The following is a 14919-nucleotide window of genomic DNA, read 5'->3' on the forward strand; positions in this document are numbered from 1 at the left end:
GACAGTGGGCTAATTCCAACCCACGGCAACGGGCCAATCAGAGGAGTAAGATGGTGTGTTTCGTTTCGACCTGTGCGAGCTTGCGAGGGGGTCCGGTGCAGAGATGTGCAGCGATGTGCATGCGTCACATCGTGAACCGTTGTGGTCTCCTTGCATCGTTGCACAATGACACGGTCCCGGTTCCGAGAGTGCAAGATCGATCAACAGCTCGCTTAGAATACTGGCTCGGCGTTGCTTCGTAGTGGAATTTTTGATGGACGAGGCTTGAGTCCAGATTCTGGAAACATTCAAACAAGCAGGTAAAAAGCATCTAGTTGTGGCTCCAGCATGTGGACATGAACACAAATAACTTGGGTGTCGTCGTGAAATTTGTGGATTCCAGATATACTACTTTTTCGAAGCTCCCGCCGGAGTCAAGTCCGTTATAGAAAGGGACTATCAACGGCCATCACGCGACGTCATCGGAGAGGTAGTTTACGTACGGCACGGATGCGGCTTAACGATCGTAGGCCTGGCCCTTTGCTAGTCGGTTTCCATGACCAGGTCGTCTTGATTTTCCCCCTTTCTCCAAGTCTGGTAGATTGCTACGATGAATCTGACCATCCTAACTTTGACACATCAATCTGTTTTAAACTCTTTTAGATTCCATATGATGGAACCCTGCGTCTTCTCTCCGTGTCTCGGATGCCTTGCATTGGCAGTAGTTTCCCACATCCAAGTAGATGGGCAATGTCGTGATGTTCTGGAAAAGACAGCGCTTGAATCGCACCCCGAGAGGCTGATGCTACCTTGAAGCAACGGGAGACTCAGACAAATGATGGGCCATGATCAAGTCGTAGTTTGAACTAGCACTGCATTACCGTATAAACAACTCCCGTGAATATTCACCGTGACTGGACAGCCAAAAGAACCGTATCTATTTGCGTATTCAAGATCTTGCTCAAAATGCGGTAATTGTGTGTATGACGACTGTTCCTCCTACATGAAACCTTGCAATATGGGTAGATCCCGTTAACATGCCCGTGAGCTTACAGCGGCAACCAGTGTCTGTTATGGCTTGGAGATTTTTGACATTCTTTTTTGGTTCAAGAAGAGTGTTTTGTAAGTTTGGCTCTCTGCAGGTGTAAATCTCAGCATGACAATTATTTCAGAGATACACACACTCAGAGTTAGGTACCGTTGAAATCTAGTGAGACTGATACAGCTCTGAAGCGGGAGAGATGTAGCGTTGGTGAATATTTAATGACATTAAATACGTGGTACCGAGCCGCCGATACAACATCTTCCATACGACTCGGAGGACGTCGTGGGTACAGCATATTCGAAGTCCGAGACATCCCGGGGGCCGGGCCCGTCATACTATCTGTACTGTAGGTATTGCCTGCATGTGGGGACGTCCACGAGGGTACGTACCGGACTGAAGGGCCGGGGGAGTTGGGACGAACCGATTCGAGCATTTGGATGACCAGCATCGCCAAGTCGTCACACTGTAAGAGGGCTTCAACCTCGAGCTATGGCCAAGCAAGCATGTATCCTAATAAACGCGCTGAGAATTGATTGAAAGGTGAAAGGAGAACCACACTTCTTACCATCGCTTGTGCCGGTACCGCAATTCATTCTCTTCATTATCAGTGGTCGAAGCCAGGGGTGGATGGTTGAATGGGTGATCTCAGATCGTTCCGGCAAATTAGTGCAGGCTTTTTGATCTACATCCATGCTGCGGAGCGAGGTTAGCCAGTTCATCTTGAAACAAAATATTCCGTACCAGAGTACACTCGCTACGTGTCGCGGGCCCAGATCACACCGCCAAAGAACAACAACCAAGAGGACACTTACACGCAATCTCCAGCACAACTTTGAGAAAGACCCAGCGAGGCAGCATTTTGCTGAGAGGTAAAGACTAGTTTCGTACACATTATGAGCGTTTCGAAAGGGTAAAACGCAGGAATGTTGTACTTAATGTGCGGGTGGCTTGTAGTTAAGTTCGCCGCTCCAGGGAATGTTTGGGATGAGCTATGTTTCGTCTTCAACGAAACAATCACCTCTATCAACTTCGTACTCCCGTCCAGGCCTTGCATACTTCTACCTCTCCCAGGACCTGGTGAAGTCGTGATGGCGTCCTTTGTCCTCCTGGGAGTCCAGACCTGTAGGCACGAGAGACAGGCGGGACTGTATTTCCTGTACATGGCTGTTGCAGTCCCTGAAGCGAGATGGCGTCGGCTGGTTGACGGAAGGGTACGACCATTTGCGGGGTGTTTCGGCCTTTCACGTTCCTCTCGTCCAAACTTCCGGTGCAAAAGAACAGCGGGACCTACCAGACGGGCAGAAAGAACAAATGGAGCTTGTCGGGAATGAGAGATGAAGGAGAGCCTTGTCCGCCAAGACCTGACTCGTGTGTGTCCCCTGTGCCGGTGTGCTCCTCGACTTCCACTTCCCCTTGTTCCTGTGATGCGGTTCAGGTTGTTGTAGGTGTCCCCTGGGCGCCCGGTGGTTTCCACCTTCGCTGCAGTAGGTAAGCACCTTCGCACCCATGCACTCCACGGCACCCAAGGGACCGGACCCTCCACTACGGCAGTGGGTAGGCCGGTCCCATCCCCCCAGCCGAACTGTATGGTAGGAGGTGGTGCAGCGGTGCCCCCAGGCCCTGAGCTTTCCCCTTCGCACACTCCCGTCGCTCGTCTTTCCCTCTTCCCCCAACCCCAACTTTGCGTGTGAACGTGAAGTTGACGATCTATTATTAGAATTATCAAACCAGCCTCAACTGCATCGACCGGCGCCGCAAGGTACTGCAGTACTACGACGTCTTCAAACTTCTTTTGCATATCTAGATATCTTTTATATCAAGATAGCAGCTGCCGACGAAGAAGTGGTGGCCTAGCCAGTGGTGTTGACAACTTCACTCTTTTAGCAGACGTCCTCCCCGAGTCCTCCATCATCAGCGACATCCAGCTTCTACATCAATCTTGCTTGTTTCTGGCCATCGCATAGGCCTTCTGCATTGCTTGTCTTTTCTTTTCTTTTTTTTCACTACAAGCTTCTACATAGCAACAGTTGCATACATATGCCAATTGTGCCTCCACAACGACATCAGATCGAAGCACTCCCGTCCCGATCCCGAGGACCGCATACCCGGCGCAATCAATCACAAACATCTGACGACAACCCAACTCCCCGTCGCGTCGCCTTTTACCACTTACACCTTGCTGTTTTTCCGAATCCATCGTGTTGATATCTGGCGCAAGACACCAATTCCGTGGCCCCGGGAGAACCACATCTGTACCCATCTAACTGCAGTGCTTTGCATTTACACATCGCCAAGATGGGCAGGAGAAAGATAGAAATCAAGGCCATTAAGGATGACAGGAATCGCTCCGTGTAAGCTTCCAACCCCAGTGGAAGATTCTCATATGTGTTGGTACTGATGCTCCGGAACATACAGAACATTCTTGAAGCGTAAAGGGGGGTTATTCAAGAAAGCCCATGAGCTTTCCGTTCTGTGCTCTGTCGACGTTGCTGTTATTATCTTCGGCAACAACAAGAAGCTATACGAATATTCATCCAGCAACATTCGCGATATACTACAACGATATACTTATGTGAGCACACCCCAAGAAGTTTCTTCTTTCGAGATCAAGTACTTACCATGATATACCGTTCCAGCACGGAGGACCCAATGAGCACAAAGGCCCTTCTGATTTCAATGGCGGCGCCGACGACGACGACGACGACGACGAGAACGGGACCAATTCACAAGGGGAACAACATATGATGTACCAACAAAACCCGCCGGTTCCATATCCTTTCCTCCGCCATACGAGTCTTTCAGACTCACCTCCGGTACCAAACGGTGCGTTCGGGCCTCAGCCGGGACACCAAATGAGCCGCGCTCATACTCCTCAACCGCCCTTCGTTAATCGGCCACCATCCGTCAACGATATCCGAAGGTTGAGGCCCGGTCAGCCAGTCGGTCCCGCGGGAGTTGCCCAGGAACTTCAGAATAGGAGCGCCTTCGTGCCGTCACCTCCCATCTATAACCCGCAACCTCCTGCTACCATGGCGCCTACTCATGGCCTTCCCACGCAATTGCATCCCCAGTATCCGTTCCAACCGTCTCAGCCTCCTACTCATCCCATGCAACAGTTCGAGGACCAGAGGAGGTCGCCTCTTCCCCCGACGTTTGTCTCTCAACCACCGCCACATCCAGCACAGCGCCATTCTACGTCTCCGCCTGAACTACTGCACCCACACATGCCGCAACAACAAGTACATCGCCATTCTGCCTCTCCTCAAGTTCACCAAGCCCAGCTTCCACAGCAGCCTCAGCGGCTACCGAGCGCAAATATGTCACCTCCTCCGCCACAACCAGCTCAACCGCCTCAGCAGCAGCACCATCAGCAACATCAACAATCTCAACCCATGTCTAACCAAAACCTTCAACCTCCTGCACCGCCAAAACCAGAGTCTATGGATAGACCACGCCGCCTGATTCCCTCGCTGAATACATCGGTTAAGAACCCTGGGCAGGGAAGTGTCTTTACCCCAATCGAACCAGAGAACAAGTCTATTCTGTCTCAGCATTTTGCCGCATTCCGTCCGGATATCAAGTCTGAGTCGCCAAACAACCGGTCGCAGTCTGTCGACGGCGGCAATGTGTCCAAGCCTAACACCTCTACACCATCTATCCAGCTCTCCAGCGCACATGGCCAAGGGTCAGTTCAGAGGACGAATTCATTGACGGCAATCTCACAATCGACGCTTCCCCCGCCATCCCGGGGGCCCCAACACCTGCGGGTGGGAGGTGGACCATTGCGACCGCGACTTAAGGTGCAGATTCCGGACGACTCGGATAGCGGAAGCGCTGCTGGGTCGGCGAATTCTCCTCGAGTTACAACCACAACGGACTCCGCCCCGCAACCGCTAAAGACCGGTCCTGTGCTTCCACCGCCGTCACCGTCAGCTTCTAATTTGCCGTCTGCAGGTGCCACAGGGCCACCTAATCCCTTTGCTCCTCGATCTACTATTCAACACAATAACAATATGAACATCGACACTCCTGTGTCTGCCCTCCCATCTCGGTTCTTGGGCGATTTGCTGCCTAGTCCTAGCAGATTCTATCCCGAATGGGGGTATGGCATCAGCGGAGAGAGCAACACGCTTCCTAGCCCGTTGAACTTTGCCACACCTGTCAACGGGACCGGGCCATCTTTCTTGAGAGACGATCCCACTCCCCTGAAGAGGAAGAGTCCCGAAAGTAAAAGTACCGGGCCTGAAAATGACTCTGGGAACAGCCACGACGCTAAACGGATGCGGCTCGAATCTTAGATCCACATCGTTTTGTCTTCTACACTTTCTATTCTTGGATACTTATTGTAACAACATTATACTATTGGCATGGTATAGCGGCGTTTGTTTTCAGTAATTCATTTTGGTATCATATGCGGGACCTTAGGGTTTTCTTCTTTATTTTATTTTTCTCTCTCTAAAGTTTTTGTAGTGGCCTGGTTGGGTAAGGCATAGGACGTCTGCGGCAAAGTGGTTTATAGGCGTTCAATGGTGTAAGGCGAGTTAGATCAAAAAGACTACTCGGTGTAGTAAATTCACTTACTACTGCTTTACAACGCTGTTCCTGGAGAAAACCTATGTGACTCGCATGACACTTTGCCCCCTTGGCGCAGGTGGTGTGATACTGTGGGTTCGTCGCTGGAAGATACATAGTATGCAATTCTTTAAGCAGATAAAGGATGACCAGTTATTCAGGAACTTAACAACGTTAACTTGGGTATCATATGCGTCTCTCGGCATTATGTTCAAAATGCGCAACACCCGCCCGTGGCCGCCAGGCATCACCTCTTCCCACATATACCCCATTAGCCATATTTATCATGCTTCCCCTTAACTTTCAAATCCAGCATCACCTCATGATAATCGCCCTCCCTCCTCGCCCTCTTCAACCTCTTCACCTCATCCTCCTCCAGTCTCCTCCCCACCGCCTCCTCAAGCTCGCGCCGACTGATCTTCTCCCGCGCCTTCTCCTCCTTGGACGCCTTAATGCGCGGCTTGAACCGTGCCTGCATCCGGATCCGCAGCGTCGTATCGAACGAGATATCCGTCGCGTCACCGCGTACCTCGGGCGCGGGGTTCGATTTTGATGACTTTGATGCACGTACTGTCAAAAAGGTCTCGCGAAGAGTTTGGATCTGGAAGGTTCCTGGTGTGTCGAAGGTCGGGAGGATGGAGAAGGATTCGAGCGGGGTGATGGCGTCGGAGAGTGCGGAGAATATGCCAATTTTGTCGCACGATAGGTACCTGATTTGGGCAACAAGGTGGTTAGCAATTGCTTGCGAGCGAGGGTCCGGCTACATGGTTGGGGAAGGCGGAGGAGATAAACAGAACTTACTTCCCATGATGCCCCTTGAACCTATAATTCTCCGTCCCAACAATCTTATTCGCCACCCACACCTGCCGCACATCATGCGGTTCCGCCGTCGCCGGGTTGCCGTCCACAATATTGTCGAAGGGCAAAGTGAAAACCTTGCCCGTGGCATCGCAGGCTAAAGCGCTAGGAGGCTCGGTGGGCAGGACGAACATTATGGGACCCGAGACGTCGGAGGGAGAGTCGGCGGATACCCAGCTGTCGTCGTGTTCTTCGCCTTCTGCTTCATCGTTGGGGGCGGCGGCGGCGCTCTTGGAGCTGGTTGCTTTTAGTTGCTTTTCTTGACCTTGACGGCGGTCGGAGTCTTGCGGCGCGTCATCGTCGTTCGTTTCCGTTGTGCGTTTTCTTTTCTTGACTTTCTTGTCGCCCTTGAAACTGAGTGGTTTTACCATCTCTGCTGCATTGGTTGAGTTGTGTTGCTTATCAATTGGCAGTTTACGTTGAAAATGTGAAGCTCGTGTTCGAGCGAGCGAGCGAGCGCGTGTGTGACGTGACCCGACCGAAGGACGACGATGGTATAAGTCGATAAGATCAATTAGTTCTTATCGATAAGAAACCTGATGGCCCCTGGCTGGCGGCAGTGGGAATGCCCGCTGGAGCCGGTCGGGCGGAGCCCCCCTCACGTCCCCATCTATCGGCCGGGCCCACTTGCCTTGTCAAGCAGGTCCGTAAGGCTTTGGCACGCTCTGGGCGGCTTGGGAACTGGTTAGCGTCGGCCATCAACTTGGTTGGTCCCTCGATCTTGGAATATCAGACGATCGTATGCGCAGGCGGTCATTCAATAAATTGAGGAAAATTTTACGAGGCAATATAAGTCAGACTTTCTCTTGGTGCTATCTCTCGGCAACGGGGGTTTCTTGATCAATTTTGTGGACTTGTTCCGTCGGACGTCTTATTCAGCATTTCAACCACTCACTAGTATCAAAATGGCCCCCATTGCACAGGCCGTTACGGTATCTTTGAATGATTTGAAGAACGGTAAATTACCTGTCACACCAAGCGCATTACCACTTATAAGCCGACCACTCTACATGTCTTCAGGTCAACTCCAATGAGGAAAAAAAAAAGAAAATTCTATTAACACGCTTTCTTGACAGGAACTGTCTCTCTGGAAGCACTCGAGGAGGCGTTCGGCCCTGACTCGCTCGGCATCCTGGTGGTTAAGGACGTCCCCGCCGAATTCGCTGAGCTGCGCCGTCGTCTGCTATCTTACTCCTCGTACCTTGGAAACCTTCCCAAGGCTGAACTTGACCGGCTCGAGAACGAAACAGCAAAGTACCTGACCGGCTGGTCGCTCGGCAAGGAGACCTTGAAGAATGGCCAGGTCGATAACCTGAAGGGTTCCTACTATGCCAACTGCGCCTTCTACGTCGACCCTTCGTTGTCGTGCGCCAAGCCGACGGAGGAGTTCAACCCCGATAACTTTCCCGAGTACCTGTCGCCCAACATGTGGCCCGCGGAGAGCACCCTGCCTGGATTCAAGCCTACCTTTGAGGATCTCTGCCGCCTGATCATCGACGTTGCCGTCCTTGTTGCGCGTGCGTGCGACAGATTTGCTGAGAAGCAAATCGCTGGTTACCCGGCCGGTTATCTGGAGGGTGTTGTCAAGACCTCGACTACCACCAAGGCCCGTCTCCTGCACTACTTCCCCGAGGATGCCAAGGCAGACGCTAAGGAGGAGGAGGAAGGCGACGAGGATGACTGGTGCGCCACCCATCTTGATCACGGCTGTCTCACCGGCCTGACCTCCGCCATGTTCGTCGACGAGGCGGCCACGCCCCCGGTTGTCAACCCATCGGCGGACGGCTCGCTTCTCCCTCTGGCCGAGCTCCCTACATCCCCGGATCCGAAGGCTGGCCTCTACATCAAGTCCCGCACCGGGCAGACGGTACAGGTCAAGATTCCTCGTGACTGCATCGCCTTTCAGACGGGCGAGGCGCTGGAGCGCATCACGGGCGGCAAGTTCAAGGCGGTGCCGCACTTTGTGCGGGGTGCGCGGGCTGAAATGAGCGCCGGACGGATTGCACGCAACACTCTTGCCGTGTTCACTCAGCCGAACTTGAGCGATGAGGTTGATATGGAGCAGCACATTACCTTTGGAGAGTTCGCGAGGGGCATTGTTGCCAAGAACACCGTTTCATGAAGGGGGTGATTGGGGATATTGTGGGAGGATATGAGGGTTGGTTTTTTTTTTTCGACAGTTGTAAATTCTTTAAATGGTTGAAGGAACGTGTTTTTGACGCAATCATGTTTCCACGTATACCTCCCTCTATAAACCATAGAGATATGGTGTGTTGAAAAGACTCGGAGCTTCCATGTCGTTGACTCCCGTCGTTCCTTGTGTTTACAACCCCCTGTTGTTGCCCCCTGATTGTCTTCACGACCCCTGTCGATGGAAAAGTCAAAGAATTCTTGGCATTCATTCGTCCATGTCGGGTTCATGCGGGCGACAGCGTCATGGCAGGCGTTTTCCACCGCTGTTAGCGCGAGTTCGCGAAGCTCCAGTGGCATTGTCGAACCTGCATGTGCCGGGCCATCCAGGTACTTGCCAGACCGGCAACCCGGACCAAGCGGACGCAAACCCCTGAACGAAAGGCCCGAGAAGGACGGGACCCTCTTGACCCCGTCCGCCAAAAAGTTGAGATTATCTCCGTGACCTCCGACAAGTCTTGCCGTTCTCCCGTGTTTAGATCTACAATGATTGGAAGGACACACCCGTTGATGGATAGTCCGATCCGTTAAATTCTCCCCGTCACTCCTTCCTCCGAAGCCGAAACGGTCCCTTGTCCTCCACCTGTCTGGCGTGTCCGGTCTCTTAGCTCGACCTACCCTCCTGTACCGCTCCATCGCCGCCTCCACTGACTCGCTCGGATCGGATCAATTGGCGCAGTTCATCCTCTCTGACCTGGATTCTCTTTCTTTTCTCCCATCTCTCTTCCATCCCATCGTTGACTGGTCCCCCACCTACCCATACATCCAATCGCGGCAAACGACGACTTGGTACGGACCACCGCCCACGTTTCCGCACAATGCTCGCGACCATTCCCACTCTCTCCGCGGCCACATGGCTCTTGCTCTTGGGCACGAGTTCGGCCATGCCAGCGGGCGTTTTTGAGAGTACCGAATCTTCCATCACCGCCTCTTCTACCGCCACCGCTGTTGTGCCGGATATCACCGCCCTCACAGCAGTCTGGACCACTGTCAACGATGGGGGCGTGCCCATAACCGTCACTCCCGTGCTCACCACCATCGATGGTACACCGACCGTGATCTCTGCTGCCCCAGTTTCCACAGCCAACGTGGACGATATTATCATCGATGACGAGCTACCACCTTTCGAGAAGACCGGTAGCGGCGCTTTTGAGCAGTGCCACAACAAAGATGGCCCCTCTGCGCCTTTCTGCGAGCCTTCTCATGGGCAGAACATCTCGATTAACACCGATCAGCACAGTATGTGGTTTTCTCCCTTGTCCCTAGCCTACACAATCATCAGACGGAAGCTGACAACCTTTTTTCAACAGTTACCTGGGATCCTGAGTATTTTGGACATAACACCTCCATCAAGATCGTCGCCTTCTACGATCTAGCGGGCACCGACCAGGCTTTCGCTACCGACTACATGTCCTCCGGCTGGGGCTACTACGAGTGGAAGGTGAAGAAGAATCTCTTCTCTCCCAAGCAGTTCAAGAAGCAGCAGGCGGTCAACGTCACTCTTGGTTTCGGCGCCAAGAACCACAACGACAACCGCGTCCACTGGGTTCGCGGTCCGACTGTCACCATTACTCGTACCCGCCGCTTCCACCAGCACAAGAACGAGCTCCCTGATGGCGCTGCTTTGTACATTGGTATTCCCGCCATGGTCGGTTTCGTCCTGCTCGTGTCGTGCGGTACCTGCCTGCTGAACAGGAAAGTGAGACGCCTTGGCGTTGGCAGCGTCATGGGCCGCGGAAAGGGCTACAGCCTCCTTGGCAAGAGCAAGAAGAAGGGTCTTTTCGGAAAGAAGAACAAGGATGAGGGTATCAGGCTCATGGGGCGTGACGAGTTTGAGGTCGATGATCGGGACTATAGAGACACCCCCGACATGGAGGACCGTTGGAGCAGGTAAACGGGTGACTGATCTTCTTTGGGATAAAGAAAAACAGTTGGTCACTCGGCAGGCCCTGGATCCTGATTCTTCTGGACGGCGCAATGATTGCTGGTAGGCACTTGCTGTGTCAACTTCCGTTTGCGCTGCCACAAGGAAGCCCTTTGAGGTGTTCACGATGAACCCTGGGTCAACTCCACAAGGATGGACGTTCTACGAGCAGGTTTCATCCATACCTGAACAGGTAGCCTCCTGTGAAGAGGGAACCCATCAAAGCAGCTATACGCCTCATTGTGGGGAAAGTGTTTTTTTTTTTTTTTTTTTGGATACGCCCTGCCTCACTATGGATACGTTTGGCGATGAGTAATGAAGAGGCGGCACAAATTAGGCCGAAAAAACAGGATCATACCCTAGATTAGGTATGAGACCGCTAACGTTGGATAATGCGATATGTAATGCTTTGGGTATGAGTGGACATGGAGTCTAAAGGACATGAGACGGAGGAAGGCAAAAAATGACCTCAAGTCACAACACAAACCTGCAAATACTTAATATTAAAATATGACATCCAGAATGTCCATGACAAGACCTATAGTCGTCTAACACGAAGAACTTCATGAATGGCCATATACTCCATGCAACCTGGAAGGCATGTGCAACACGCACTGAGGCTCCCGTCTTACTGTGTTGCCCTGTTCTTCCTAATGATAAACTCCAAATTAATTAATATAGTAAGTGGCAGAGCCTCAGTAGGAGAGCACCCACTCCCCATTCGTGTTCTCTCCTGAGCGACCATTTACTATGTTTTTGTCCCGCCCAAGTCACTGATGGAGAATTACAAGATATTTCGTGTGCTTGAAACCATCGGCACGGGTAAAGGGTAACCACCCGCATGTTACACCATAGGAAGATAATCCCAGTGTCGAATCATGGCAAGCACTCGGTAGCAAGAACGACACGGCAACCAACATACTTGTCCATCTCGACCTTTACCTGAGAGTATCACAGGCCGTCCCGGCATAACGGTGAGCAAGGAACCGGCGTGGATGCGATCCAGAACTAAAAATTGTTGGCTCGAATCACATCCAGCCCACGCCTCGAGTGCAGGCGTGCTTTGACGTTCACCTAGAATCTATGCGGGTGATACCGAAAAGGCTTTGTTGGGAAGAGTAAGTTAGTATTACTGACAATTTCAAATCATTAGAGTGAGAGGATGGTGACAGTACCCAGCAGATCGAGGACCAGTTCTTCCATTGCCCATCTCGTCACGGCCCTCAACTGGCGCCTTCCATTTACAGTTCGATTATCTGATCATACCATGTCCACGTGAACGAGGTTTAATCCGCGGGGTGGCCCATCAAGGTCGAGATCCAAACCAGGAAAGTGCGACCTAGGCTCACTCGTGAGGCATGAGTGGTTTTCTTCACAAACCAAATTCAGTCGAGGAAGCTGCGTCTGGGGAAATCCTGTCATCCGACCTTTTTCGAAACAACCTCAACGCAGACTTTATCGTTTACGGCCCTTTTGGACGAAAGAAGTGTTTCGAGTTACCTATTTATGATCTCTATCAATACCTTACCTATCGTCGATCTTATTCACCGTCCCATCATCCGATCCCTATGTGAATCACCTTGATCCCAATACCCGCTATGGAGGGACCAAAAACCGAGGATGTCTTCCTGGAGGCGTTAGGAAATAAAGCCTCCCCCTCCAATCTCACCCTCCAACCGCTTCCTATATCAACCTCACTCAACTTTGACGGCGAATCCAGCAGCCCAGCTTTGGGAACGACACTACTATCCAGAAGCCAGAATCGTTTGGGAGGACCAGCAAAGAAACCCCATGCACGACGACCATCACGCTCAGTATCCTTTGACCCTATGACATCTTACGACGACGAAAACCCATACCGGCTGGCTGGACCATCGAGGGACCCATTTCCACGCCTTAATTCTTCTACGTCATCACTTGGCCGCAGAAACTCTAGTCCTAGACTCCAAGTCACGCCAATAGAAGAGCAGAGGTATCCAATGACGGAAATCATCAAGGCGAGACTATCCGCAAGCCAACATGGCTCCGAGGATGCGCAGCGCGCAATGACCTCGGACAACGTGCGGCGCACGCTTGAGCCCATGACGATCGATGAGAATCCGCCCGTAAATGACGAGGAACCATCAACCGTGGAGTATCTCACAGGATTGCGTCTTGGGCTGCTCATAGGTGGCCTTATGCTCGGCATGCTTCTCTTCTCGATTGACCGGACCATCATATCCACGGTAGGTGACCAGAAACTGAGGATGGGCTGAATGATCCAACCTGAAAGCTAACAGCGTTGAAATAGGCTACGCCATATATCACAAAGGAATTTCGTTCAACATCAGATATAGGTTGGTATGGATCGGCATATATGCTCACATCGTGTGCTTTCCAGCCGCTCTTTGGACGCATTTTCGTTCTGTATTCCATCAAGTGGTCATATCTCATCGCCATGATCATATTCGAGCTTGGCTCCCTCCTCTGCGGACTGGCGCCAAACTCGACAACCCTGATTGTTGGGCGGGCCATTGCGGGGTTTGGCAGTGCTGGTATTCTTGTAGGCAGCTTCGTTATCGTGAATAAGGCTGTTCCGCGGCAGAAGGTTCCCATTTTCACGGCTGTGGTCGGTTTGATGTGAGCGTCTGCCCCTATTGGCCCTTGTTTCTGGCCTCTTCACAAGACTATATATGCTGACCACGTCCAGGTTCGGTGTCGGGGCCTCGGTCGGTCCTCTCCTAGGTGGTGTGTTCACGGACCTTGTGGTAAGTTTCCCTTTGTCTCCTGCCCAAAAGCTTTTCTAATCATCTGAGCAGACATGGAGATGGTGCTTTTACATCAACTTGCCGCTTGGCGCCATAACCATCATCTGCTTGGTTCTGTTCTTCAACCCCAAGAGACGCGAACGCACCACCCGAACGCTCCTGGACAGGTTTAAGGACCTGGACATTGTGGGCAACATCCTCATTCTAGGCGCTTTTGTCATGCTTTTCTTAGCGCTTGAGCATACAACACGAGGATTTTCCTGGAACCACCCACTCATCATTTGGCTCTTAGTCGGCTGTGGTATTACTACCATCATATTCATGGGCTGGCAATGGGCTAAAGGGGACGCGGCATTGATTCCCCCTCGCATCATCAAGCAGCGTACTGTGGCGGCGTCATGCGGCTCGGCCTTCATGATATACGCGGTCCTGATCAACCTGACCTTCTTCCTCCCGCTTTGGTTTCAGGCCATTAAGAACGAGACGGCCATGCGCTCCGGCGTACACATGGTCCCGTTCTTTGTCTTCCAGTCAGTGTTTTCACTGATTGCAGGAGGTATTGTGTCCAAATTTGGTTATGCAACGCCTCCAGCGGTGATCGGCTCCGCGATCGGTACCATTGGCCTCGGATTACTTACCTTGTTGAACCCCAACACAACAACAGCCCAATGGGTAGGCTATGAAGTTCTAGTGGCCGCTGGCTTTGGCCTATCGATCCAGCAATGCTTCAACGCAGTACAGACGATGCTGAGCGGCTCGGATGATTTACCGTTGGCAACTGCGGCCGTTGCCGCTGCCCAGTCACTTGGAGGTGCCATCTTCGTGTCGGTAGGGAACAGTGTCTTCCAGCACCAGCTGATGAAGGCATCCACCGCCAATCTGGTCCCCGGAATCGACATCAAGCAGGTGATCGCGGCGGGTGCGACCGCGTTCCGCGACCTGATACCTGCGGAGCAGTTGCTCGCCATGATCCAAGTGTACAACAAGGCGATCCAGACGGTGCTTATTGTGCCCATTCCGCTAGGAGTGCTTGCAACTCTTATTGCGTGCTTCATCGAAATGAGATCGGTGAAACCCCCAAAGACCAACGAGGAGTCAGGCTGAGGAAGCGCCGAGCTTTCTGACCAAGAATGAAACAAGCGAATGAAGTCGGGAAAAGGAATAGAGAAATTCGGGTCCAGGAGTAAGGGGTTTGGCGTCGTGGGTCATTTGCAGAATTTCGGAGGAATGAGTCGGAGGAATAGCTAAGCTCGGAAGGTTGCATCATATGTTTTAGAAGTAGGGCACATGTCGACATAATTGCCCAAGAATTTCAAGAAACATACTATCTAGAAGCCAGCTTGAGAGTTTGTCTGGACGGACTCTGTCGCCCTCGTAAGGTTGTATCAGCACTGGTAGAACCCACTGGAATATTTGTACCAGGTATGTTCGCCCGATGATGGTGTTATGGGGGGTTGTTGAAGGCGACTGAATCCTAGAGTAATTGTATTATTGGGGTGTTATCGTTGCTAGAGGCAAGAGGGGCAGTGTAAGGGGTACAACATAGTTGACACAAATGCTGGCCAAAAGAATCGATAAGGTTCTACGAAGAGAGAAGGGGAGAA

At 52.1% G+C, this 14919-nt stretch overlaps 5 protein-coding genes across 5 annotated transcripts; 4 read left to right on the forward strand and 1 right to left on the reverse strand.

Moving 5' to 3' along the window:
* Positions 1 to 887: 887 nt before the first annotated feature.
* On the forward strand, positions 888 to 5636 carry SMAC4_05802 (uncharacterized protein). The gene is made up of 3 exons (XM_003346217.2): positions 888 to 3375; positions 3440 to 3596; positions 3661 to 5636. The coding sequence occupies exons 1-3, from the start codon at positions 3320 to 3322 to the stop codon at positions 5320 to 5322; spliced, it is 1875 nt and encodes a 624-aa protein (XP_003346265.1). The 5' UTR covers positions 888 to 3319; the 3' UTR covers positions 5323 to 5636.
* A 187-nt stretch (positions 5637 to 5823) lies between these two features.
* Positions 5824 to 6889, reverse strand: SMAC4_05801 (uncharacterized protein). The gene is made up of 2 exons (XM_003346216.2): positions 6398 to 6889; positions 5824 to 6306 (listed from the first exon to the last, which is right to left on the reverse strand). The coding sequence occupies exons 1-2, from the start codon at positions 6823 to 6825 to the stop codon at positions 5868 to 5870; spliced, it is 867 nt and encodes a 288-aa protein (XP_003346264.1). The 5' UTR covers positions 6826 to 6889; the 3' UTR covers positions 5824 to 5867.
* Positions 6890 to 7184: 295 nt separating this feature from the next.
* SMAC4_05800 (uncharacterized protein) lies at positions 7185 to 8605 on the forward strand. Its single transcript, XM_003346215.2, has 2 exons — positions 7185 to 7411; positions 7531 to 8605. Exons 1-2 carry the CDS (start codon positions 7360 to 7362, stop codon positions 8574 to 8576), a joined length of 1098 nt encoding a protein of 365 aa, XP_003346263.1. The 5' UTR covers positions 7185 to 7359; the 3' UTR covers positions 8577 to 8605.
* A 310-nt stretch (positions 8606 to 8915) lies between these two features.
* Positions 8916 to 11061, forward strand: SMAC4_05799 (uncharacterized protein). The gene is made up of 2 exons (XM_003346214.2): positions 8916 to 9883; positions 9955 to 11061. The coding sequence occupies exons 1-2, from the start codon at positions 9463 to 9465 to the stop codon at positions 10536 to 10538; spliced, it is 1005 nt and encodes a 334-aa protein (XP_003346262.1). The 5' UTR covers positions 8916 to 9462; the 3' UTR covers positions 10539 to 11061.
* Positions 11062 to 12022: 961 nt separating this feature from the next.
* SMAC4_05798 (uncharacterized protein) lies at positions 12023 to 14419 on the forward strand (the record flags this gene model as incomplete). The annotated part of the gene is made up of 4 exons (XM_066090346.1): positions 12023 to 12793; positions 12859 to 13187; positions 13258 to 13315; positions 13367 to 14419. The coding sequence occupies exons 1-4, from the start codon at positions 12167 to 12169 to the stop codon at positions 14417 to 14419; spliced, it is 2067 nt and encodes a 688-aa protein (XP_065945584.1). The 5' UTR covers positions 12023 to 12166.
* Positions 14420 to 14919: the final 500 nt, after the last annotated feature.

The sequence above is a fragment of the Sordaria macrospora genome, chromosome 1 (assembly GCF_033870435.1).
Source record: "Sordaria macrospora chromosome 1, complete sequence".
Taxonomy (NCBI): Eukaryota; Fungi; Ascomycota; class Sordariomycetes; order Sordariales; family Sordariaceae; genus Sordaria; species Sordaria macrospora.